General features: G+C 40.2%; 1 protein-coding gene across 1 annotated transcript in view; it reads right to left on the reverse strand.

The window, feature by feature from the left end:
• Positions 1–27,728, reverse strand: part of prkcaa (protein kinase C, alpha, a) — a 146,390-nt gene that overhangs the window by 34,297 nt on the left and 84,365 nt on the right. Inside the window, exons 5-13 of the mRNA XM_042434571.1 lie at positions 26,713–26,841; positions 14,491–14,647; positions 14,145–14,279; positions 13,573–13,666; positions 7,928–8,071; positions 7,171–7,344; positions 5,171–5,262; positions 4,842–4,904; positions 4,434–4,572 (exon numbers count right to left, since the gene is read on the reverse strand). Coding sequence (XP_042290505.1) covers positions 4,434–4,572; positions 4,842–4,904; positions 5,171–5,262; positions 7,171–7,344; positions 7,928–8,071; positions 13,573–13,666; positions 14,145–14,279; positions 14,491–14,647; positions 26,713–26,841 — 1,127 coding nt within the window. The remainder of the gene's footprint in view (positions 1–4,433; positions 4,573–4,841; positions 4,905–5,170; positions 5,263–7,170; positions 7,345–7,927; positions 8,072–13,572; positions 13,667–14,144; positions 14,280–14,490; positions 14,648–26,712; positions 26,842–27,728) is intronic.

Raw genomic sequence — 27,728 nt, forward strand, 5'->3', positions numbered from 1 at the left:
ATGCTGTGGTTGGTTTCATTCACTGATTATATTAATGAGCAGCCTTGGGGTTTACATGAGCATCCTACACTGCGAGTAGCACAGGAGATGAACAGCACCTTTTTACATGTCATCAAGACGAATTGTGCAACTCTAAAGGCGGAAATCAACTTTATTAAAGCTGTTCTGCCATCATTTTTTTTGTTCATGCAGTTCGAATAACTTTCTGCCAGAGCAGAACGTGACGACCAGGTGTTATCAAGACGACAGATAACATAACATAAAGTTTATTTGTTTTGGTATCTACACACTTTGAAACAGGGCAAACTAAAGGTACAGTAAATTATAGATAAATACAATTTCATATATAGGCCAATATGTCATTACAAATGCCAATACATAACTGAACAACCACAGTATATGATGTATTGTCAGTGACGGTGTAAGATATTTATTTGCATGCATCACAGTTTTACTACCAGTAGGATAATGATACAAGCTAATGATGTCCATTAAAAATAACCCACTCGGGAAAATACTTTGTTGTCCTCCACAAACGCAGCATAGCATATAAATGAACTGTCTCCGAGAAACAAATTGGCATTTTTAGCCCAGGGGCAGAGAGGATAGAACATTTATATTATCAAGCTGAGTAGTGAGGCATGTAAAATAAAAAGATGAATAATAAACAATTTCTCTTTATCACTATATGTCAGAGAAATGCAGGACGCTCGTTCTCTGTATATCTGTCAATCCCCCTGCTCTATCTCGTTTGCTGCTTCCTTCTCATTTTTTCAAAAACACTGGCTCATTGGTTGAAGAGCTGCCACTGAAAGAGCAAATTGCTCCATGATGACTCAGGGTTGCTATTCCTGGTCCTCAAACTTTGTGAGAAATAAGGAACAGTCTCATTATCCAGAAACAGAAATGGAATCACAGTACATCTCTGCATCTTTAACTACCTGCATGGTCGAGACGCCCGATGCCAAACGACTGTCTGATTTTAAATTAGTAAAATGGTCTTCAAAGTTATGAGCCTGTGTGAGAACTTTGTGATCTTTTTGTGTCTCAGACTATTATCACACATTAATATTTTCAGGAGAAACACCAGCTGAGACTTTAATGGTTATCTAAAAAGTGTGACTTCCTCATAGACTCCATCATCGTGACACCACAAACATCCCGAATGCTGTTTTAGCCCACAGAGGAGCGAGCAGGGACGAGGACACCCGTGCCTCCCAATGCCACACTGCAGCGGGGATCAACTAGGGCGTAGAGGGAAACGGCCTGTGTCAGACAACTCAGATGTTCTCCTGAGATGCCGCAAAGAGTCATGAGTAGGCACCTATTTCTTATGTCAGTTCCAGCTTTCTTTCGCTTCTTTCCTTCAATATTCAGTTCCTCTCGCCCCTTCTGCTCTTTTCATCACAGTTAATACCTTATGTCTCCTCTGTTTTCTCTTCCTGTTAGCTTTCTTCCTCACTATCTCTTTCTCTCAGTGTCAAAGTCACTGAGGTGTAAATTCACATTAGTGTGAGCATTCCTCCCAGACAGGAGCTACCAATGACTAGCTATGTAGGTCAGAGTAAACACAGCGAAAACTGTGCGCATCTACACGTCCGTGTGTGTGTGTGTGTATGCGTGTTTGGTGACTAGCAGCGGGAATGCAATTGCATTCTGTCACATGTGTGCTGACAACCAGGGGACCCACTGCTACATAGAGATGTATTCCCTCACTTATGAGCATGTTGGCAGGTGTGTGTGAGAAAGAAGAGTGTGAAAATATTTCTCATCTCACAGCTATCTCACACATACTGAGACACAGACACGCACAAACCCACCGACACATTTATGTGTCAGAAGTGACCTCAGAGTAGTCGCTCACATACACAGAATCAGAGAGTCGGAGGGTTTAAATGAAGTTTCTCAAAAGTCGAACGCCTACAAGTCTGTTTAAAAGTCAGAGACGGACCGACGGCTGATGACAAAAGTTGAAGGGGAGCTGAATGACGTTATGATTGACATGAAAATCTCTCAACGCTCAGTGAGACATCAATCATTAGTATAAAACTTCAAGTTGAGTTGCTCAATAAAACACTACCCAATCTGCAAAGGAGCATCAGTTTACTGACATGACAAATCAACAGCAAACGAAACCAGAGCACATCTCAACACGGCTTAGGATGAGAAGAATACTAGTTACTATTTACATGTCGACTTAAAGCACATTCAGTAAGAGCAGATACTTGAAGAATATTGAAAAAGTTACTCTTAGTTAAATACATGAAGCAGATGTTGAACCTGTGAAGTCTGATTCATCTAGTGAGGTTATTAGTAGTTGATAAATCTGTCACAAACAGTTTATGGAGCACTTTCACTCGATTATCTCTGAAAATGTCATCGCTGTTAGTCTATTTTAAGGTCAGCCTCCACTTAGAGGAGTTTTTTGAGTGTATTTGTGTGTGTGTGTGTGTGTGTGTGTGTGTGTGTGTGTGTGTGTGTGCGCGCGCGAACACTTGAGTTTTGCATGATTGGTTTCATATTGAAAGCAGATATTTGGAAGGAGGCAGAATAGTGTGCTGTCATGCATATGACTGTGTGACATCATGTTTGTGTTAACTAGCATCCAGTGTGTGACATTATATTTGTGCGCTAGCTCACAGTGCATTGGGAACAGTAGCTGCTCCCACCCCCCACCCCCCGCTGTGTCATCCCTGGCTGGCGCATTAGTGTCAGTCTGACTCTGAACGGTCACAGCGTGTTCACCCTGCGTCCGTGGGGCGGAATTAACCTCACAGTCTGTCAGAAAGGGGTTTTAGAGAGAATCAATAACCCAACCCGCCATTAAATAGAAATAATGGCCAGAGAGTTGGACAAACTAAATCAGTTTATAAAGTATGAACTGCGGCGAGCTGCAGAATCATGTCTTTCCTGTTGCTATATTAGGTGAAAGTAAGAGATGCTGATAAATAGATTAACAGGCACCAAAATGGCGTTGAATTATGGATACAAAGCCTGGTTTCCAGATCCCATGAATCACAGGCAGTGCTTTTGTTGTTTCATCGGGGATGGTACTGCTCCTCTTTGAGATGGTTTATTTGTGTCATCATTCGCCCCAACGGCTCGGTCAGAAAGAAAACAATGCAGAAAGCCTGAGGCTAACACTAACAAGCTAAAGTGAATAAGATATATTTCGCTTTAAAGAAATTAAAGCTAAATTGAGTGTCATTTACTTTCTCAATGTCTTTACATTTATGAAGACTGACAAAACTGAAACATGTAGTTTAACCCCCACAACGTTTTACCAGCACTATCATTTCTTGTTTCATGTGTGATGATGCAATCAGTAGGAATCTGTATATGGTTATCTCTACTGAACTCTGGGTAAAATATCAGGTTCTAAAAGTCGGCACCAAACACTCGCTTAGTCAGACCTGTGGTCTTATTTACTTATTCTTTTATGTGACACATCCTGATTGAAATGATCATTTAGTTATTGTTTTATTATATTTTATTTAGGCTTGTTCAGCTGTTGTTAAAATAACATTAAGCTTTGATGAGCTTACAAAGTTAAGTTGAGTGTTTTTTTATATTTTGTATGAAAATGTGCAAGTATGTATGTATGCAAGTAAATCAGACATCATAATGGAATGATAATGTTATTGAAATATTTCTAGTCATCAGTGGGCTTGTTGACCAACTAATCAGTCACCTTGGACTTACTACATCCTGTCCAAACGTCCTGCCATAAGTAAGGCAGGGTCAGTCCTCATTGACTGGGAACAGACCCAGTCTAGCTGATTTACAGTTGTTGCTTGCCACATGAGGTGATGAACATTCAGATTGTTATTATTATTAACAATTGTAATTGAAATGGCTAATAAATGTATTAATGTTTGTGTCTGACTGGTATCATTCAATTGTCCTTGGACCAACATTTTTAACTGAAACAGAACGTTACAATGTGTGCAGCACTTTCAAAGACCACTGTATTATATGGTTGTTATCAGTCAGCAAGGACAAAAACAAGCAGAACATCTACAATGACCTCTTGTCAAATCATGCAGATTTCTTTTGAATGAAATAATTAATGCAGATACTGATTGAAACAACATTCTCATATGAACAGATGAACTTTAATGGTGAGAAAATCCATCGGGATACACAGAGACCCCAGCTTGTGCAGGTATGTTTGGGTTAAGTTTGGACTTGCCGGCAGACACACTGGGTGTACGTCTGACTTACGTCATTAGAGAGCGCTTGTGTATGTATGTGAGGGTGAGCCTTCTGTGTGTGTGTATGTGGGTGAGTGAGTGTGTGTGTGTATATCTATCCTGCGGCAATGACCTTAATCTGGAGCACAAGGGTGACACAGGCTCAAACCAGACAGTGACAGAAGTGACCTAATGCAACAAAACATGCACAAGCCCGCATCTCTCTGTGTTCAGCCTTACCTCTGGGGCTATATAGTCTGGAGTGCCGCAGAAGGTGCGTGTGGTCACTCCCTCCGCCATGTTCTCTTTGCACATGCCAAAGTCAGCAATCTTGATGTGTCCCTCAGAGTCCAGCATCACATTGTCCAACTTCAGATCCCTGAAGAAGTAGACAAAACATCCTTGAAGATGGTTGACTTTCTTTTAGAGTTAGTTTCAGCAGGTGGATTTCATTATTAATGCCTATTACCTAACTCTAAGACCTAATGAAACACTGGGTGCGTCAGAAAAATACTATATTCACTATAGCATGACTCACTACTGCATGGTTTTTAGCTGACATTTATTATATCACAACATTTCTGATAATTAATTTAAATACAGTCTCTGTATCTGTTGCATTAACTGTGCACACTAGGTAATATTCACCTGTAGATGATTCCTTTAGTGTGCAGGAAGAAGAGACCAACAGCGATCTCTGCTGCATAGAACCTGCAATAACAACAACACATTTACAGACTTACAACACAAGGAAACTTAACCATTAAAAAAATAGAAATCCCACTTTTTACATTATGACCATATTCCTGCTGTAGCTGCTGCTTCACTGTCAATACATACTGTAATCAATCGTGCTAAAATAATGAAGCATGCATGAAAGAAGTAAATGAAAACGTAATGTCTTTTTGACAGTAGAAAATGATTCACTATACAGTACCATTACAATGCCAGCTGCTTAAACAAATGACATGTCTTACACTGCCTGAGGTTCCTTGAACTTGCCCACTTGTTGGATATGGTACATGAGGTCTCCACCATTCACATACTCCATGACAAAGTACAGACGATCCTGTGAATATACAGAGAGAAAGAGTTAGAAAACAGTAGCGGGGCACAAATGCAAATTTCCACCAAAAAACTGTGAAATTACAAAAACATTTCTACATTTTTATTAACTGACAAAGCCTCCCTGCAGCCTTCCCTAACCTTGCTGTCTGAGTGGTTCCGTCGTTCCTGCTACACTTTCCGTGACAAGGTGACCTAAAAAGCGCACAACAAAGCGCTTCACAGAAAAAAAACACTCAACACAGACATCTGTCAGGAAATATTCTCTTTGTTTAATAGCGGTGGTCCGTTATGACAAGTGTGTGTGATGGTCCCTTACTAGCAAAACAAATACCAACTTTCTCACAGAGCAACGGACCCGTGCTGACAGTAAAGCTGACCTTCTACCAGGTTTAGCAAAGTGTCACTACCCACAACAAAGCAGCATGACCCCTGGACTTGTGAGGGCTCTGACCCTCGCTGCACTACAATGATGAGCAAAATGCACGCTACACCTTCTCTCTGTACCTTCTTCTTCTCTCTCATCTCTGCACCTCTCACATTGAACTTCTCTGCAGTCTCTTAGACATAGAGGTTTTTTGACTCAAGAATGGGTCACAAAAGATGCTTCAACCGTATTTCATTCTAATGGATGCTGACCTGTTGTCAGCTCCTTATGATGCTTCTGTTCTAACATCAGCTTTGGTGATGACTGAGAGTCTTTTAAATGGGAATTCTGTCTTAAATCTCAAAGCATTTGAGTAACATTGCTTTGACTGACCTTTATAGAACGGTAACAGTTTCTTACGACAAAAAATAGATCTGCAACTGCAGTATATGACCTGCTGAAAATAGAATGAACTGTTATTATTGGGCTAAATCCACTTGATCAGAGACAAACATATGGATGAAAATAAACCAACAGAATACCAAAAATAAAAGCAAACATTTGAGACAAACATTTGAACTGCAGGGATGTCTTTGCCAGACAAACAGTGTCGCAAATCTGTCTCGCTATTGCTAGGAAAACGCTATAGGTGCAAAGTTTTGTACATACTAAGGAAGTCTGCAAAGAAACAGAGTAAGGTAGTCCCTTTTTGTATGTGGGAGAATGTATGCGTGTGTATATTCATGAATATGCTATGAGCAATGCCAAGCTGCATCTCTTCCTATTTTCTCTATCTGCCTGCTGGTGTTACAGCTCTAATCAGCTGATATAGTTCAGCTGAGCTTCTCTGAGAAATCTAACCGCTAATAGACGTTCATTTGCCATCCAGCTCAAACCAAGGGCTGGAGTAGATTTTCTGAGAGGCATTCTGATTAAGGAAACTGTTGATTTCTTTCACATTCAGACTAACATGTATGTGAGGGCGTAAAAAATTCATGTAGCTGCCTTTCTGTATATCCATGTTGGGTGAAAAATTCAGCATGACAAAAATATGGTGGTCCCTTCTGAGAGCATCAAAGTTACTATTTCCTCAATCCTGTATCCTTACAGAACAATATATTACAATTTTATCAAACCTCTTCATTGCCTAATTCTACAGTAGACAAGGGAAAGAATGCTTTTAAACTTAATTTGTCCTCTTTTACTGTCCTCTTTGTCCATCTTAGTCTGTGCTCAAGTAGCTACATGTCTCAGTATGTGCTCTCAGGTTGTGTAGCTTTTGGCATGAATCAAAGTTAATACACATGTGCATGCAAATACAGACATGCTTTTGTGCCAACACACACACACAAACCTCAGCCTTCTAATTGGGGGTTTGTTTGTTTCCCCTTTTCTTGTTTGTAATAGTACTTGTCATAAACGCCCTCTACTGCACTCTACAAGCCTTTATGACTAAGCTGTTTAGCTAAAAGCCCTTTCATGAATTAATTTGACCTGACCTGGAGTGACTTGCCCTAATGTATGTCCGGGAGCATTTTTACCTACCACAGTCTGGAAGCACGAGTGCAGCTGTGTGAGGAAGGGTGGCTTTTCCTGTTGGGCCAGGACTCTCTTTTCCACCATGGTACATTCAACGTCATCGTCCTGGATCACCACATCCTTCTTCAGGATCTTTATTGCATACAGCTCTTCGGTGGCCCTCATCTCCGCCAGCATGACCTTCAGAGTTGACAGACAGAGGGAAAGATAAAGGTAGGAAAAGGTCATTTCTATGTACAATATAACATATTTTTCTTGTGCCCTTGGATTTTATGCTCTCTATAGGCGCTTTCAGACTGGATGAACTTTTTCATAGTTCTGAGAACTGTTAGAGGAACCACCCCCCTTTTATTGGGTCGCACTGCAGGAACTGGGAACGATTGTAGTTCTTAGAACACCGTTTTGAGGGACTTTTTTAGCTCCTACTTCAGGGTATGTACTCTCCCAGAACAAGAGGAACGTAAGTATATGATTGGTCGTACATGAAGCTCCGATCATGGCATCCTCCATCTTGTTGTTGTTGTTGTATCTTGTGCAGAAGCGACGTTGCTATACCAACGGCCGGCTGGTTTACGTCACTTCAGCATTTCCATTGACGGTACGAATGCAAACAGGAAAAAAGCCCTTGACGGTATGTAGTGTAGCTCCCCAGTTGGTAGTTCCTCTCAGGGAGTGAAGGCACCTTATATGAGCAGTGACACTAAGTGCTTCACTTTGTTTTTTTAGCAGGAGGAGACACAAAAAAAAAAGGCTTCAAACCTACCTTGCCAAAGCTGCCTTTCCCCAGTACAGCCAGGAAAGAGAAGTCGCCGAGTTTGACCTGGTCCAAGCTGTTGGACGGCAGCTGGGTGGAGGGGCTACCATCCGTCTCGGTGATCACCTTCTTAGTTGGGCCTAGCTTGGCTTTCTGCACGCAGGGAACAGAGGACAAGGTGTGTAAGAGATACACATCTTAAAATGCAGATTACAGTAACACGCACACATAACGTGTACACAACTGCTACACACTGTGTAGCTGAGCACAAGATACCTAGCTGCTATTTCTTAAATGCAGACCTTATTTGAAAAAGTTCTTACATGCATGAAATACATTTAGGAGAAGTTTCTTTGTGGTGGATTCTTCTTGTAGTAAAATGACTCAACTCACTCACACTGCTCACTTACCCACTCACAGCCACGATACACTGGTTGATAAGGAGAATTCAAAATAAATGGAGTGAAATGAGATTGTCATTGTGGAGCGGATGTGATACTCACAATAATGGCTCCTTACAAACAGACACAATTTTTGAAGTATACCGTGCTGTGGCAAACACAAGGATACATTTTTTATATGTATTTTATTTCTTGTCAAATTATCAATAAACTCATAAACAAATCATCTAATAATCGACCATCTAATAACATATCAACATTTAAATTAATCAAAAGCAACCTCAATACTAGCTTAATGGCTTAAAGAGGGAAAGCTGAGAATAATAAACTATTGCAGTGAGCAATACTATTCACTATCTATGAAGTTTCTTAAATTAGGACCAAAAGAATCTTCATGAAACAAACATGCTTAAAACCATTTGTAATAAGACCACTAAGAAACATTACATTAGTGTGTTGCATGTCATATGACTATATATGTTTAAAAGTATAAATGTCACTGTTTTGTTGATTATTAATATAATGCAGGAGGGTTATTCCAGTGTTTTTTCTAGCATCTATTGCATATAGTTTCACATATTTGATGCACCTACATAACAGGCAAAACATGACTTTTAACTTATGTGTGTCTCTAAAATGTATTTCTAATGAGGCTGCACTGATGTTCTTTTCACTAACAGACAGTTACATGGCTTCTGGAGTAATGAAGAGGAAGATGTCACATTGGCTTTGCTATGTACATGCATGTCTGGTCCAGACAAGTGTCTCTCATGTTGACCTGTATTTTTAAAAAAATTACTTACTGTTAGCACAAATCATGACACACATCTGAGAGCAGACACAAAAGACTGTAAATTAGATACATGAAAAATGGATATCTCTTGCTGCTTTGGGACAAAATTGTCTTCTATGCACTTTCCTTCATGCCAAAGTCATGCTTATTCTCCCAGTACGGCAAGATGCTTAAAGGGAAGCTTCTAGAAAACTACAGTGCCCACGTCACTCACCTCTGTAGCAGTCTAAATACCAAACAACCATCAAATACAATATACATTTCCACACATAAATGTCTGTCAGCACAAAAACACAACCAAGACTGCCATGTCCAGTTTTCAAACTCAGCCAAGGCCAAACACAGATCCAAACTCATGCTGAACCGATCCTGCAGGTGTAATCTATGTCCACATGCTACACAGAGCAACTTGTTCAGCTTCAGCAAGGACAATAATAAGATCACTTTATAATCACACTTGAACATCTCTCCAAAAAGATTTAATCTCTGATTAAAACAGACTGATCTCATTTGGCAATTTATGGCAAATGTAGACCCATTACAGCATTAAAACACTGGGTCACGTTTCACCATCAGGAATCAATTAAGCATTAATTAAACCTCAATTCACTTTATTTCAAACTAATCTCAATAACAACTGGTATTTAACTTGCTATGCTAAACAATGCCGAGCAGCTTTAGTGTGGTTAATGGCATCTACCATAGTCTGCTCTTAATCTGGGAGAGCAGCAGAGAAACGCAAAGCAGAGCAGACCGCACCAGATCACAGCACACCTGTAAGCTTTAGCTTTTATTGATAAGAGCCTGGCCGAGCCAAGCGAGCAGAAGCCTTACTTCCTTTCTCTCAGACGCACCTTATCTTTGTCTTCCACATGTGCTTGGTCCTGAAACCACAAGGAGAAGGGAGCCAAAAGCGCCAACACACTTAGTACACTTGTGTATAGGTGTGAACCACAACAGCTGACTAAACCAAGAGACTTAAACACGCAGATAACTGAGGGGCAAAACACTGAGTCCAGCTCATATACACAGACAGACACAAAGAAGAATATCAATGAAGATACGGTAATCATATCAGAACTATAAAGCTTGAGCTTTAGCCTTTGAACTGGTTGATTTCAATCTATAGGTAATTAAAATATCCCTTACTATGTTTACAGTGCTGCCAATTGTAATAATCTACCGTTAAGTACAAACTCCTAGTGTGGCAGAATCATAGAGAGAACGAAGAGCCAATATAACTGAGTGAAAATGACTTGACCTCTGTTATTTTCCTGATCAAGTAAAACCACATGTTCCCTTCATCATTTAGATGTTAAAAATAACTAGTTGAATATCACCATGAAGATGAAGGGAAAAACAAAACAGAATAACCACAGGTTAAAAAAAAAAAAAATCTGCAAATGCCAGTGAGAATCAGGAAAGTTGGTGTAAAAATCAAAACTTAAAGAAGAATCAGGGTGATAATATTTGGTTAAATAAAGAACTTATGTTACCTCGTACACTCTTACACACTAATGAAGGCCTTGTGAATTACTCACGCACACACACACACACACACACACATACACAGGAACACAATTGCTCATTATGCTCACTGCAAATGGTCTTACAATATATTTCAGTTCACTGCTGACATCTAGTGGTCACACTTACTGAATATTCTCCTGGGGTGGAACATTCATTATTCTTGTATTAGTAACATCTGAATGTGACTGAATGTTTGATCCAAGCTTACAAAGAGATGCCGGCAGATAGAGGAAGTAGAAGATATGACAGATATAGCTTATGCAGGTTCTTAGATGAATGACATGAATGGCTGTGTGCTGTAAATCCAGGTTTCACCTGTATTGATGATGATGATGTAAGTACACATAGACATAGACAGGCAGAGTGATCCACAGACAAGACACATACAGAATACAAAGACACACATGCAGACAAATGTAGCTATGAGTTGTGATCAATATGGCATCAGGTTTTACTAACAATCCTCTGACAGACTCGGAGGAAGCAGTGAAGACACAGAAGAGAAGACTCAAATTTACTGTACACACAATTTACCAAGGGCTCAGTGTTCTTTTCTTGATTTGTGCTGAAATATCTGTGGTCCTTCTTGGTACAAAAGGGAGCAGCCTGGATTCACTGGAGGAATGTGAGTTTCCTTCTTATACATTTGCTTGAATTTCTCTTGCGAATACCAACCCCACATCCAGAACAAATTGTTAGTAAACTGGATCTATTTGCAGTAGCATGGAACCACATACAAATGATCAGACATGAGGAGAAGTGAAGGAACATGTCATCACCACAAAACAAGACAAAAGAGGAGAGGAGAGGAGAGGAGAGGAGAGGAGGAGGAGAGGAGAGGAGAGGAGAGGAGAGGAGAGGAGAGGAGAGGAGAGGAGATGAGAGGAGAGGAGAGGAGAGGAGAGGAGAGGAGAGGGCTACCTTTAGATTAAAGTTAATTTGGCAGTCCTGAGAGCAGGGGCAAGAAGGGGAGAGAGGAAGAGAGAAACTCTTGCATTAAATATGACAACGTGACACGGGATGAAGAAGCATTTGTACAGTAAGTCTCACCAAGCACACAGGAGGGAGCAGGAAGCTAAGGGAAAAAAAGGGAGAGAACCACAGAGGGGTTTATGAAGAGGAAAAAGGAGACAGTAAAGTATTCTCCAGCGCAGAGAGTCCAAAACAGATTAAGTCAGGTGGATGAACGATTTTGAGACCTACTGTAAAGATGCAAAAACATTTAAAAGTGGTTGCATATTTGTACTGTTAAGTCTCGTGGACCCGTTACCATGACAACCACATGCAGACAGGTGATAGGAGGTTAGATTCTTTGATTCGTATCAACACTCCTATTCTTCACCTAGTCTTCCCACCTTCCCACCACATGAACCTCACCTTCTGTATGAAGACCCGAAATGACCTGGTGTCATGTGACCGCTGGCTTTGTTGTTGTTAAGAACAACAACAACAATTTTTTACATTATTTTCATTTACTGGAAATCTGTTTAAGGCTTTAAATTCACAGTATAGTGTCATTTTTTTTAATAACTGTTTTTCTCATTAGTAAAAGAACAACAAAGCTTTAAATTCCAAACTTGACCTTTCTCACATCTTGCCTTTTCATCTTTTCTTATTTTTCCCCACAAATCTCTATTTGTAGCAGGAATGTAGCAGAAAACAACCTTAAAAAGTCTCCTCCAGAGACCTGGGTTCCTCCCGAGAGGCTGAACAATATGGCAGGCAATCAGAGGGACACAGAAAAAGCTGCTTCAATTTCAGCGGGCCAGACGCAGCAATTTGGACGAAAGAAAAAGAGCACTAAGTCGTGTCTCATCAGTGACCTCACCTAAAAACAGTCTTAAACAATGTGTGAATGTATGTGTGTGTGTGTTTGGGTGGCATTCAAGAGAAAAGACTTTATTATTTAATTATTATTTTAGACACTCCAACACTGTTCATACAAATGTCTTTTTACGTAACTATTGGAAAGGTGCTATGATCACCATCATCCAGTATCCAACAAAGAAGAAAAACTTCACATTAATGGGCAGAGAACGATCATATGTTAGTGATTATTAAAAATAAGTTTACAATCATCACACGTCATACAGTGCAGTGATTGTTATCGAGTAAAAACAGACTGTAGTTGGGCTTCAACTTTTTGAGTCTGACAACTTGAAACATTTTTTCAAGTTCTTAAAGGAGACTAATTTCTTGCACGCTGAAAGTTTGTACAGTTAAAATAAAATCTTCAGAGAATACAAGAGTGCAGCTTTGAGATACAGAGCATCAAAGACCCAATATAACAGCTGTTATTCATTGATTAATTCATTGGCATTTAACCATAAACAGTTGAATGATTTTTAACTGAATTTTATGTTTTTTTTAGCAAAAATGTGTAAAACAACTGTCCCAGGCTATCAGTCTTAACTACATTGATGATACACACTCACTCTTAACCAGGTCTATGTCCAAGAAAATGTCTCTGTAGATTAAAAGATAGCTGTCTGTGTAAAAAAGCACAGAACACACGACACACGCGCTCACAGTAGAAGTGAACTCTTCGATGCAAAGCAACCACAAGTTGAAGAGGACTTTGAAAACAGCACACTGTCATTTAAGGAAAGCATGTGACCATTTGATATCATTTCCAAATTTTACAGGACATGTAAACATAACAGTGAGAATAACCACCATATATATTTAACATGTTACCCAACAGAAAAGTCTCTTTGGCAGCCAATCGTGGCCAGGGAAATAAAAGCATTTCCACTGAGCTAAAAGAAAGTGGAACAAAACAATCAGCACTGAGAAACTGTAGATATAATAGTGATATTGTCTATACACCTCTGTGTCATAGCCACTCTAGACAACACGATTCAATAAGTCAAGTCAACAAACAGACGAGGTGGCAATAACTCGCAGCGGCGCGGTTACACAATCCTCACCTCGAATTTCTGCCTCAGCTCTTCATTCCCGTCATCCTCCTCTGAGATGGGAACATTGTAGTACTCCCCCTCCTCCTGGCACAGTAACTTATACCTGGAAAAAGAGAGAGAGACAGGAGGAAAGGGAAGATGGAGGGAGAAAGACAGATTAGTTCATATACCTTCCCTTCTTCTTCCCTACTAGTCTACTCTTTCACTGATCTTGACCTACTGTGGCCTGGACACAGCTCACAGGTTTCTTTGCCTTTGGCGTATTTGGAACCATCCTTACTGACACACGTCTCAGAGCAGACACATGAAAAATGGATATCTCTTGCTCCTTTGGGACAATCCTACTGGTGCTGCAGCTTCAAGTGGCCATTAATCAATACTGTATAAGTTGTTGCCCACAGCAAAACCCCAAACTTAGCCTATGGTTTAGGTGCTGTGTTTGAGGGAACCCATCATGTAAGCTGTGATAGTGAGATGTGATATATATATATATGTATATACAGAATTAAATTACTTGGTTATTATTGAAGAATCATTATTTTTTGAGACACCATTTGATCCTGAAGAAAAGTGAGTATTACCAGCCACAGACTGGGGCCTTCATGAGCTCTGACACGCCAAAGGAAAGGGCTCCCATGAAGTCATTCCTGGTTGTCCGGTCCCAGTCCCACACCTCCACCGACAGCCTGCGGTCCTTATCTGCAGGCCTGAGCTTGCTGCACGACACAGACGGTACACATGATTATTATGAAAAGTTCTGTGTTCAGAATTTAGGCTTCATTTACAAAACCTACGTCTACGAAAAAAATGTAAATGTCAAGCTGAACTGGCTGTAAAACAGTGAAACAGTAAAATATTATCATTACAGGTGTATATGTCCAGTGTATAACATACTAGACTGTAGATGACAACAGCTAATTTACTCACAAGTTAAAGGTCTCATTCCATGTGGGGTTGAGGCTGGAGCGGATGGTTTTGGTCTTCTGCTTGGTCTCATTTTTGGGGTCTGGTATGAGCTTGAGCTTGACATATGGATCAGACAGACCGTTGGGGTCCATGGGTATCATGTTTTTGCCTTCAGACACTGAGGGAAATAAAAAAAAAAACAATGTTAATTTGTCTCTAGAGACACAGGTGAACTTTAAATTTTGTGTCTATACGTAAGAGCGACTCTGTAAAAGCTTTTGCACGACTGAGTCTCGCTAATTGAGATAAAGCAAACCGGTCTCAGCACACCTCAAAAACACAGAGCTGCCAGCTAGCCCGCTAATGACTGATGGATTTTATTAAATCGGCCTTGTTCGAATAGCTAAATGAACACACCGTCTTTTATCTACACTAAGGTCTTCATTCATGTTCAGTTTGGTTTCTGCAGTGCAAATTGTTTTGGTCAGAAAAACAAACGCTTTATTTTAAGCAACAGGTGAACATCAATAGAATTAAATTGCAGGTGTTCGAGATCAAGCAGCATGTCATAGCCTGAGAGGATTGTCTGTGGCGCCGAGCCATACGGGGAGCAATTGCAGGAAGTGTTGTGGGAACGGTGATTCAAAATTGCAGGCTGTGTCATGCTTAAGTAGGCGAAGGCTCTCTTCTTGTCCTCCTGTATTTAGCTGTTCAGTAAACAAGGGCACACCAGGGACATTAGCACTCCATTAGCCCTGAGCAATGGAGCACTGCCAAACCTGAGCTACAACACAGAGCACACACACACAGTTACACTCACGCGTACTGTGTTTATCCACGTACGACGCACCCAGCGTCCCCGCTGGGAGAGGGTGAATGCCAGCCTTGCTTGGCTAAACCTCAGGCCCCCCCCGGAGACCTAGAAATCTCTCCATGTGGCCCTGTCAGTCACACTACAAAGGTGGCATGAGTAGTGACGATGCTAACTGACCTTTGACCTAGAGAGGAAAGCGTTAAGCCAGTAAGTTAAGACCGCATGAAATGGCTGCTAAACCCACTGTCTTAGCTGGAACACCCTGAATGAGATACAGTATTGATAGGATTAAGAGGGATAAACAGACAAAATCAATGAGGGATTGTCACCACTGAGTTAATACAGCAACTGTTGTAAATGGCAAAGAGAAATACAATGAGACACTCTTCACAAAAGCCACAAAAACTGTAAGATTCTCTTTGTAAGACTAGTTCATACTACGATGCTATTCTATAATTTGAGTCACCAGTAAAACCTTCTTTTTTTTTATCACTATGGTTGCACCAATAACATCAAACGACTATTTGATAAGCCAGGAGTAAATACCTTCCAACTGTTTGCTTTTATTCTTAGCACCTGTGGTGGAGGATTTGGGTGTTGAGTGATGCTAGCGAGGTGTAAAGTTAGATGAGTGATGGAGTGAGCTGCTTTAGAGGACACACACACACACACACACACACACACACACACACACACACACACACACACACACACACACTGAGAGAGAGAGAGAGAGACAGAGGAAGAGAGGGAGAGCATACTTGAGGTGTGGGAAGGTATTGAGCGATCTTGAGCTGGCAACCCTCTGCTTTCTCAGAAATCCAATGGAAAAGCGTTAAGCCAGTCTGCAGGCACCAAAGACTTAATGTATACTGCGTGTGAGAAAAAAAAAAGCTTTCTCTCCTCCATTTCCCATCATCCCATAAATTCAATCACAGATCACAGGTTCTGTCTGTTTCACCTACTTGACGAAACAGCAGATGGTCCCTGCTAGTCTGTACATTCACCGCAGTAGTGGCTGTAAATGGGATAAATGTTTATGTGTACTGTATCCCTGGAAAAACTGCTGCTACTAGGTTGTATATCAAAGGAATTATTTTTAGTGTCAGCTCTCAGTAGACTGACATGATGCACACGGGGTGATTTTACAGTGGCTAGATACCAACGTGAACATAAGAAAGTAGCGCTGATCATCAAAGTGATACAACAATACAAACCAAATAAAATGATATAGTATGATTTGGATACTTGCACGATAAATATTCCTAGTATGATATCACAAAAAAAAGTACTGTAAATTAGTACTGCAAGGGTAATAGCAAATAAAAATATAAAAACAAAATGAAAAAGCTCTGCTCTGTTTTTATACCCTTAAGTATCGGTTTCAGGATTTGCGTGTGTGTGTGTGTGTGTTTAGGGGGGTTAATAAGTTTGCTGTGACTATAACGGGCCCTATTTTCCTGCCAGCACAAGGCCATCGCCGGGGTAAACGCAGTCTTTATGCAATTTTCCTCGGGCGCGAGTCTATTTTTTTTTTTTTGCGTCCGTGCCTGTTTGGTAATTTCGTTCTGTTGGACGAGTTTCCCACAACAACTTGAGGAATGTTGAATCTTTTCCATGTTAATTTAAACAGCTGCAGTCGTCACACAGCAGCAGGAATGATACACACGTTTCATCTTCAGTCTTTGGTTTCAGAGAGGAGCTGCGCAGCAGAGGAAACTTTACTAGTTATTTAAAATCTTCTGAAATAGTGACAAGATCAGTCAGGATTTACAGTAATTAATGTTTTGTATTTTCTTAACATCAGACTGGAAAAACTCACGGATTCCAAGTTTAATAATATTGGAATGTCGTCCGGATGCGTCCTGAGCTCCATCAAAGCTGTCTGGATAGTTTTATTAAATAAAAGTTCTAACTGAGTTTAGAGGATCTAAGTATTTTCTGTCATGTCACGAGTATCAATTTATTTAGTTATTTAGTTATATTTAGTATATTTAGTATATTTAGTTTTTAGTTTTGCTACTTGCAGTCAAGTCAGTTCTGGGTATGGACATATATCCATATAATCTACATCAATATCCTATAAAGAAATATCCTTACATCCTATCAAATACAACATAATTCATGAAAACACCTTCAAACAGGTTTAAAGTAAATCCTGTTCACATTACACACAGCCAGCACAGCACGGACACCTTCATTCATCATTTAAATATTTAAACCAAACAGTGTTAAAACTAACCAGTAAATTTCCAAACTGTGATTTTGTATTTGTTTATTTAAGGATATTATAAAAGCATAAATGAAGACTTGCAAATATACAGAGGAGGAGAAAAACTGTGGAGTCTAAATGTATTAATTGTCCTGCAGTATATTAACACATGAGAACACATCAGCTTTATTTTCATTCTTCCTTTATCAGCATTAATGTTTGAGGTTTCCTGAATTTGTCTTTTGGAATTTTTTGCTGCTACTTTTTTCTCTCTGCCCCATTTCACCTGTTGCTACGTTTAAAGGGGATGAGAGGAGCTCGTGTGATTGGTCGTTACTGAAACTTGCTCAGACTCCACCTGCTGATTCTGTATTCCTCCACACTAATAATGTATTCAGTCTCTCTTCCACATCGCGCCTCGGTTGCGCCACCGCTGATGGTTACACTCACATGGGCGATGCATCAGGAATTAAAACTTGGATCTGTGTTATTGACTGCAGACAATGAACCATTAAGTAAAACACCACCTAGATACACCTCAAACTGTACTTCCAGTCAAGGCCAGTAGGGGGTAATCTAGACTGTCTAATGCTGGCACAGAGCCTCCTTCCATATAACTGTGGCATAAACGGAACAATATGTGTCTGTAGTCCTAACTCCTTTCAGCTGCACTGCAGAGACTGAAGCTGACAAACTAATCAAACTCATATGTGCTGTTGAACATTCTTGGTTAAAGTCAAATTATTTTATTTCTTAATGAAAAACCTGAACATGTTTTTGTAGTTTGGGACATGTCTATAAGTGAACTGTGCATACTGTGAGTTTAGAAACACATGCATATGCAAATAGACACACACACACACACACACACACACACACAGAGAGAGTGCGAAACACTTGGACAAAGGAAGCAGGGGTGTGTGTAGGGGCATTGTTGCTTGGATACCAGTTTAGCCACTATCTTGGCTTGCCTTTAAACAGCAGCAGTGTGCCAAACATGGTGCAATGCCTCCAAAAAAACCAAAAACTTATGGAATTCTGTTTTATCTAGCCGTGCTCTGACTAAAATTAACCAAAACCCTGGAAAATAACATCTGTTGACCTAATGAGATTGTAGAAAATCTGAGCAAAGCTGAACAACCTCCAAATATAAAATATAGTATTTTAAGACTTTGTATTATCACATTTTCAACGTAGCTGAGCCTTACTGGGGTTTCTGAACTTATCGCTGCTAATCAGCACCGAGTGCCTCGTGAAATATGCTTTGAGTGAAGTTTGTAACTTATTACTGCAAAGTATGGAAGTTAATATTTCTTTTTGTTGAGTCACAATCACAGGTACAATGAGTGCTCCGACTTCTATCTATGATACATGTTGCCAGGTGAGCTGTTAAGCCTTTACTCACTTAAGGTTTGCCAGATTTCAAGATTATAAGCCTTCACATCTCTCTAGAAGGCTTATATCAAAAATAGACTGCATGGGAAAAGTAAATCATGCTGCTGTTTTCATACTTTGAAGAAGGCCAGCAGACCATGAAGATGCACTTCTGCAGATTTCTCTTTTGGAAAAATGGAATTACATGAAAAACTAAGAAGGAAAGAAAGCGACGAGAGGCAGAGGCATATGTTAAAACTGCGAGAAGACAACAGTGCAACATGCTGAGGGGAGGGAGTCGATTCAGGGCAGAGACGACAGACCAGGAATACCAATGACATGACTTCTGCTAGTCTGGCAGCATAAATCCCACACAAAGTTCAGCTGTTCTATGAGGCACCACAAAGACACTGAAAGAAGGGGAGAGTCTGTACGTGTGAGTCTTGATATCATAGAGACAAACTGCAAAAAATGTCAAGGATGTCGTCGTTACATACTAGGAATGATAAGAATGTAGTCACACAACTTTTCTTCAAATCTTATCCTTGTTATGTATGTTGTTATGTATGTCATTTCTCCACATCCTCTCCAAAATTTCAAAATTTGTTCATTACTGTATGTAACAGTCAACAGGAAACCAACCAAATGTCCAAATATAAAATGCAGGAAATAAGGTCTTTGAAGGCTTTGAATCTAAAAAATCTTTATTTATTTAGTTTTTCACACAGACTTTTGTGTCAAAGGTACAATCCGAGACTAATATTTTCAGTTTTTCAAGTTTCAGTGGTTTGACTTTCATCTTTAGGATGTGTCTTACTGCACTGAGCAAAAGGTTAGAAGTGGGTGTAGGTGGATATGATAACATCTATAATGTTTTTTGTGACATTATAATAGCAAGCTACTGACTTTCATTCATTCCTTCGTCCTTTCAACAGTTTACATGATCCATGAAAACACACACAAAGCCTTGTCATCAGCTAACACCAGATGACCCTGTCTCAAAAATGAGGTCAGTCATGTTTATTCTTCACCTCCCTGGGTAAACAGTCTATAAACCTTAAACCACGAGTTTCACTCTCCACCCTCTCTGTGGAACTCTGTTCTCCTTTGAGAGTCCGCAAACTGCTCTGAGAAAAAACTTCACATTGACAAGCAGGAGTTTTTTGCTTTATAATGTGATATTATATCATCATAAAGGACGTGGAACGACCAGCACGTCTTCAGTATGACATGAGTTTTTATGTTTATGTTCCCACTTACTTGTTTACTAGTGAGCTGACCGATGGGATGATCTCAGCTAAATGTATTTCTCTATTGGAAGCCTAATGGGGGCTAAAAAAAGGACTATAACTGGGTTTATATATAAACTGTCTTACAGATATTTTAAAATGATAATATATTTATATCAATTACAGTGCTGTTCTGATGGATTGTATCTTTATTATAAGAGCTGACGACAGAACATTAAGACAGAAGACACTGTTGCTCCAGTGGCTCCTGGAAAAAAAAACACTGTCAACTGTATCTTAACTCTGATTCATAAGGAAAATGTAATAGCAGGAATTTTAAGTCAATTTTCACTTGGCAAGAGTCTGTTGGCTTTTCTGTACGGTGAGTCACACATTACAAAGAAGTGGAAATGACTGGAAGGAAAGGCTACAGAGTGGAAGCAATGGAAGTCAGCTGCGTTCACATCATCGGGCAGTGATCATCAATCGGCAACCCGCAGGTTGCATCCAAAACCCCAGACAGAGGCTCCATCCAACCCCGACTCCGCCTTCCAGCGAGTCTTCCCTTGACTCAGAGAAGCCAGTAGTGAAAGGTGGAATATATTTATTTTGTTTCAGTGATTGGCTAACTGAATGAGACACTTAGTGGTAAGATGGATGTAATTAAGAGTATTATGTAAGTACAGACACTGCGATGATCAACATGGTTAGCTCAATGGGCGTAAGGGCTGGAAAGGGGGATGTGCTGCACTATTGAGCAAGAAAAAAGAATGCAAAAAAGCCAATATACTGGAAAACAAAAGTTCTTAACATGGATGAAATCCTGAACTAGGGTAAAGTAGTCCTTCTGCAGGCTCAAGTCAAGCGACTGACTTTCTCTATTCGCTATACTGTACATGTGGAATACTGTATATCAACTGTTGAATTCAGTTATTTTTATGAATAGGTACAGTATTAAGTGTTCAAACTTGACATTTGACACCGCCTCTGCCTACAGTGAGTGACCTAAAATAGCCTTAAAAAGAAGGAAACTAAGACGGTACAGAGAGAGTGATATGAGTGAAAACAGATGAAAGAGTTTAAGATAGAGAGGAACACATACAACTACAGTCCTGCTGCTCACAATATAACACACTAGACTTGTTGTAACACATTGTTAAACACCTCTAGAATAGAAAGCGGACTTGTTTTTTTCACTTTGCATCTCCCAGAATCTTCCTCATCAACCCAGAGAGGACAGAGATTTCTGAATGCAGACATAAAGGTATAAATGTAATGAGTTTATTCAGAGAAGAAAAGCAAATATATGTGGAATATGATGATAAACACCATTATAGACATTTTTCACATGGTATGTCTGATGTAGCACCGCTGTAAATATCTCTGTGTGATGTTAAATTTCCTACATTTAGCCAGTTATCCACACATATACCTCAGAAACAGCAACTGAGAAATGCGAGATAGACTGCTGCTACTAGCAGCATCAGCCAGAAGTTAACAGATTGATTTTGTCTTTTACTGTAAAACCACTACACCTCCAGAAGGTTCAACAGTAAAATCCACCCACATCTATATCCACTCTCAGCACCAATCTGACCCACACACACCTACACTGCACCTATACTGCACCTACATATGAAACACACACACACGCAGCATCGGTGTAACAAATAGCAGAGACACATTTGGACATCGGGGCAACAGTAAAAATCTAAGGAAAAGGTTTAAAGTGGAGAGAAAGAGAGGAGGGAAGTGAGAGGGAGAGCAGAGTTAAATGAGGCCTTTCTGCAGGACTGGATGAGTCAACGAGGGAACAAAACAGAAATGTAATTATTACCACTGTCTCTCACACACCCCGATAGGACCTGCAGATGGCAAGGGTGCATGCACACACACACACACACGATTGCACACAGTGATAATAGTAATAAGTATAAATAAAAAGAACACGGGACATAAATGACCTCTCCCAAGTGACTCCGAATACTTCCACGGAGTCGTCGAACAATAGGGTTGCAGAAACAAACAGGAGGGTGGCTTTCTCAGCACCAACGGACAGAAAGGAGCTGTGTGTTTGCAGGAATGAGAGGCGGAGGACAAGGTTAGCGGTCTGTGTGTGTCCTTTAACAGACAAACAGAAACCATTTTGTCTCTTTCTCTACCTCTCCCCTCCCATCTCCATTTCACCACCACAACTGACAAAAACACACATTCTCTCTACTCATGTTTCTGGAAATACACACACCCATACAGTATCTCTCAGTGTTTCGTAGGAACTCATTATCGTTTCGTTTTTTTTTCAGCAGAAAGTCAGTTTGTTTGTCTCTTATTAGTCTGGTTGGGGTTAAATGTCTGGTTCATGTATGGGGTTAAAGGACAGCTGTTTCCTCTGGCTGTCGTGTCATTTTCTGTTGCACATTTCGCCTCTGACCGTTTGTGAATTGCAGGAAATTCAAGTCCCTCATAACTCAAAGTACGCTGTGCGTGCTAATCGTCTTCACTCGTTCCAGCTTTCACCCTCAACTTTAAGGCGCCATGTGGACATTGAAAGTCTATCCATTTGTTTTGTTACATTATAAATTTAATAGGGTTGCATAATCTCAAAAAATATAAGAAATACTGAGAAGTCCTGGTTCCATGGTTTTGAAAATATGAAACTTAAAAACATGAATTTGGTTTCTAACAAATAAGGCTCTTTTAGAAGAAGATCTGCTTGTGCTTCAGACCTAATGTGCTTTGGTAAAACTCATTTAAGTGAAGGAATTCAAGGAGAGTATGTGTGTGTGTGTGTGTGTGTGTGTGTGTGTGTGTGTGTGTGTGTGTACATAAAGGAAAATTAGCCAATAAACTAGTTGCAGAATTCAAAGAAGCTAACCACTTTCCAGGGACGAGACCAGATGTCAGCGTGGCACTTTGCTCTTAAACCTCATTTGGGCCTCCTTCATTGGAATCACGAGGAACAGAAAAAAAAAAAATCCTCATCAGAAGCCAAATGAAACAAGTTTATGTAACTGAAGCGGTTGTTTTCCAGTTGACTCAGATGGTTCTGATAAAACTTTGCAATATCTGGCACAGATAGAAGGAACTACAGTAGGGGGGTCAGAGGTCCGTGACAACAGCATCCTTTGTTTCAATGCAAATATCGTTAAAAGTGTTGGTTAACTTACATGAAAAATTAATTCAATTCATTTTTGTGGTTTCACAAGTGGCCAGTCTGTGGTTTGAAGGTATTTACAGACCATCATCAGCTATATTAGCCCCGGTGACAACACACACAGCATTCCAATGTACAGAATATTAAAGTATAAAGATTCAAATAACTCAAATAACTGCTGTTTTGGTACACTCATGCATATATTCCACTATACAGACACACAAAATTGATTTTTATTGACAAAAATGTGACACTGAGTACATACACATCCTAATAAAAAGGCTCACACACGCTGCAGGATGATACATCTAAAAATTATGCAAAGTTTTCTGTCTTCCAGCCGTCCACTGCTCCTTCTTGTGAAACTCTACAGTGTGTAAGTAACACAGCTCTGCTTGGGAGGCTGTCTGCACGGCGTCTACAGCAGCTAATGTAATCTTTGATACAATCCGGCCTGAGTTGGCTGCAGGCTGTTACAGCAGTACACACACACACACACACCTACACACATCAGCAAGAGAACACATGCAAATGATAACACGCATGTTGAATCCGCATTAGGAACTGGCTACCATGCACCGTGGAGGGCCAAGAGTCTGCAGGGTTTCCCTCAAACCAAACAGATCGCAGGTGATAATGGTGGTTTCCCATCCCTGGTGTATACACTCACAAACAGATACATACAAGTGTGAAATATGCACGCATTTTCATCACATACTGTATACACAGATCATTATCATGAGTTATGATAGCAGTCTGTGGTGGAGCGCAGTTCAGCAAAAATGAAAGCAATACTGCACCGGAGTGTTTCTAAAGCAGATATAACCAAATACTGTGTGTAATATAGCCAGTAGTACCAGCTCTGTAATCACAAGGAGGTTGTATTTACTCTATCAGCTGCATTAATTACAGCAATAGCTCATGCTTTCAGGCAGATGACTGGATGGTGAGAGATGAACGCATGTCAGGATACAACACCAGATGGAGAGGGGGAAATGCAAGGTCTCATCCCAAAATCTTGACTAAATATTTGTGCATTATTGGACCAACTCAATATGTTCTGTGTTTAGACTGTTGTCACTGTTTAGGTATTTCAACACTTAGCTATAAAAAAATCACTCTAAACGCTACAGTGCTACTAAAAGAAACACACTTTCTGGGGAGTTAAACTAGTTTGTTTCTGTGATGCAGACAAAGAGACAACCCAACTTGCCAAAAGTGAAAGTCAAACATTTGGCAAGATCTTGGATTATGTTAGTTGTCATCAACCATGTAAGTGCTTCATGTAGTCGCGAGTGTCCGCAAGTTTTTGTACATTTTTAGAACATTTCCAGAACTTTACTGCCCAGAAAATGTAAACTCACCACTCAAAAAAAAAGTTTCCTAACCTTTTTGTTGTGTTAAGCATGCATGTAGGTGTTGCACCACTTCCCGGCCCACATTCACCGTGTGTCTTTCAGTGATAATTTGATAAGTGAGGTTCAGTGCCAGGGTCTTGCAATACGCTGACCCCCGTTAGCCAGCTAATTGAATGATTATGTGCGCCTGCTGTCAGCTCCCTGCAGTCACTATTGTTCTAGCAGATGTGCTAATGCACTATCATTACAGCCAGGGGGATTTACAGCATGCCTTGAAATACAAGACAAAACTGGCACCAATCAAAAATACACTGTTGTACCTCAGTGTTTCCATGTATAAAAAGATCATGCGACAATACGGTGCAGCTTGGCTGATATGCATAGTGCAAATTCCAGTGATTCAAAGTCTTATGAAGACCTAACAATCAGTATTTGCTGTTTTAGCCAGTTGTAGCCTCTGCATGTTCCTGCACAGAGTTGTATAATTGTGCACTACCATCCATGTATCATCATTGCTTTAATTGCACTATAAACTAGTGCAAACTGTCACTATTCATGTCAGTGCTATGCCCAGTGATGCAGCATCCTGCAGCAGTCATGTCGGAGGACCACAGCCCCTCATTGAATAGTCAAAACTGACAACTCTGCACTCACAGCAGCATCAAACAAACACCGTTCATTTCTGCGCTACTTTTATCTGAGGACTCAGAGAGCCACGACAGATACATTTGACAGATTTTTTTTTTTTAACTTTTATCTATTCAGGGAAGTTTCACAAAGGAAGCCTCTCTTTTGTATCACATTCACACAGTTACACACGTTCCCACCCAAAAGCTGCCCAACAACCACAGTCTGCTCTGCCAGCCACTGAGCAGTCACACTGGAGCAGTTTTTGGGGGGCCTTCCTTGCTCAAGGGCTCCACAGTAGTGGTAATGATGGATGGGCAAGCGCTGCTTTTTCACTTTCCCCACTCAGATTTAACCACCAACCTTCCGGTCACAAACTCGCTTATGCGTGAAATTATCTCAGCTTAACTACAGCAGCCGGTCAGCCGTTATTTGCTCTGAGAGGATTATTCAACACTGTGTGCAAAGCCAACAATTGTGAACTGTCAAATAATTTGTGGTTTATCAATATAAAATACTTGTTGTATGTGGTGTTTGTATTCGGAAAATGGCCAAGGCATGCAAAGGATGAATAATCGTACAAAAATAACAACAGATAGTAGTTAAAATCTATTTAAACATTTCACTGTTATTGTGCAGAGACTGTATGTTGCAGTGGTGTAAATATTTATCCATTAATGTATGGGTTATTTAACATAACAAGCATAATCAGCATCTTTTTGCAGCAACTCTTTTTTTAGCTCTTCATACAAAATTAACAAATTGCAGCGAGAGGATTTCTGATGGATTTGAACGGTCTCTGGAATATTACATCACCATTTATTACATTAATTAAATTCTATTAATAGTATCTCATTACATCCTTTCCTGGTCTCGGTAGGCAAAGACCAGGTGTTTCTTTGAAACCGGAGGTATCGGTAATTAAAATGGCCGGAATAGTAATATGCTTGTGTAGAAGAGCCTTCTGATGAATAGTGGTAAGAAAGCGATTGAAAAGCCACGACCCCGCTCCAGAGCAGAGCACTCGGATCCTGCGTTTATGGTGTTCTGATGAGACATGAATTAATATATCAAGCATTCAATTACGCTTCACAGACACAATCCAGTTACATCAGAAAGTCCGACAAACACGGAGCGAGTCGTGACTGTTTAAAAAGAGTCGAGGCCCACACAGTAAACCACACAACACTGCAGGGCTACATATTTGGTATGGGATTGCCTTCCAAGTGTGTTGTAACTGTGAATTTTTTTTTTTCCTACAGGCTTTATCGATCTGTGCGCCAAAAGGGAATAGTCTTTGCAGCATACTGATAGTCACAGGGCCAGCCATGCAGTTAGCAGTTGGATTCACTGCATCCCAAGCAGGCAGCATTAAGGCATCGCGCCTCGATCAGTTCAGATATATCACAGGTGGCGTTTTTTAAGCCCGTTTGATTGGGTGAGTGCTGACAGAGAGGAAGCTGTGTGAGGCCTACCTGTGACCTGCAGCTTATCCCCGCTGACCTCACACTTGAGGTAAAGACGCCCCCTCCTTTCGGTGTGGTCGGTTCCACACAGGCTGGGGACGTTCATGACACACTGCTTATGGACGTTCATATCGCAGGCTGGAGGCGGAGAGAGAGAGAGGAGATAAAAGACATCAGGGAGGAGGACATTATACAGATAAAGATGAGCTTTATGCATTTGATCCAAAACAAACTACACTGACTTTGATGCTGGTGGAAATTTACTGACAAACACACTAATAACTACTTTATTCATTGTTTATACAAAGTTTTGATATGTTTATGACAACAGAATGAAAATAGTAATGATCTATAGTTATGATAAAGATTTATTATGGTGACGTAATGTTTTCTTTTAATAAAACCCTGTGCGCAGCCTATTATGGCTTAACGTTCAGATACAGTAAGCTGCTTTAAAGATGTCTTTCAGATTTACTGGATCTATATGAGGAGGACATATTTCAATTTCATTTCATCTATCATACATGTGTGGCACAACATCAAACGGTTTCTGAAAGCTGTACGAGCGAGGAGATAAAAAGGTTATGACCCAGATTCAGCTTCATGATGTCATGAATGCATGACCTATGTGTCAGCCAGCTGAGCCACCCTGTCATGGATTGGGAGCAGTTACCAATAGTTACATCATCATACCACCAGGTCAGTAGGTGACTAATAATGAAAAATGACTGCGCGGCCGCGTTATTCTCCACGAGACAAAAATACCTTTTATTTTAAATGAATTTCTATGTGCCTCATCTGTAACAATCCTGCAGCTCACCAGTGCTTAAAAATACTACAGTGTAAATCTTACTGTAGTGTGATTAGAGGTGCCAAAATAATTTGCCACGCCATCCGCATCTGTATTCATGTACACCCTGGAGCAATAATTTCCATAACTGGTGGTCTGTAGTAGGTGGAGGATAATGTATTTAGGAGCTAATTGAGACTTTCAGACTTTAATCCACTAATACAAGATTAAAGGA

The sequence above is a fragment of the Thunnus maccoyii genome, chromosome 2 (genome assembly GCF_910596095.1).
Source record: "Thunnus maccoyii chromosome 2, fThuMac1.1, whole genome shotgun sequence".
Classification (NCBI taxonomy): Eukaryota; Metazoa; Chordata; class Actinopteri; order Scombriformes; family Scombridae; genus Thunnus; species Thunnus maccoyii.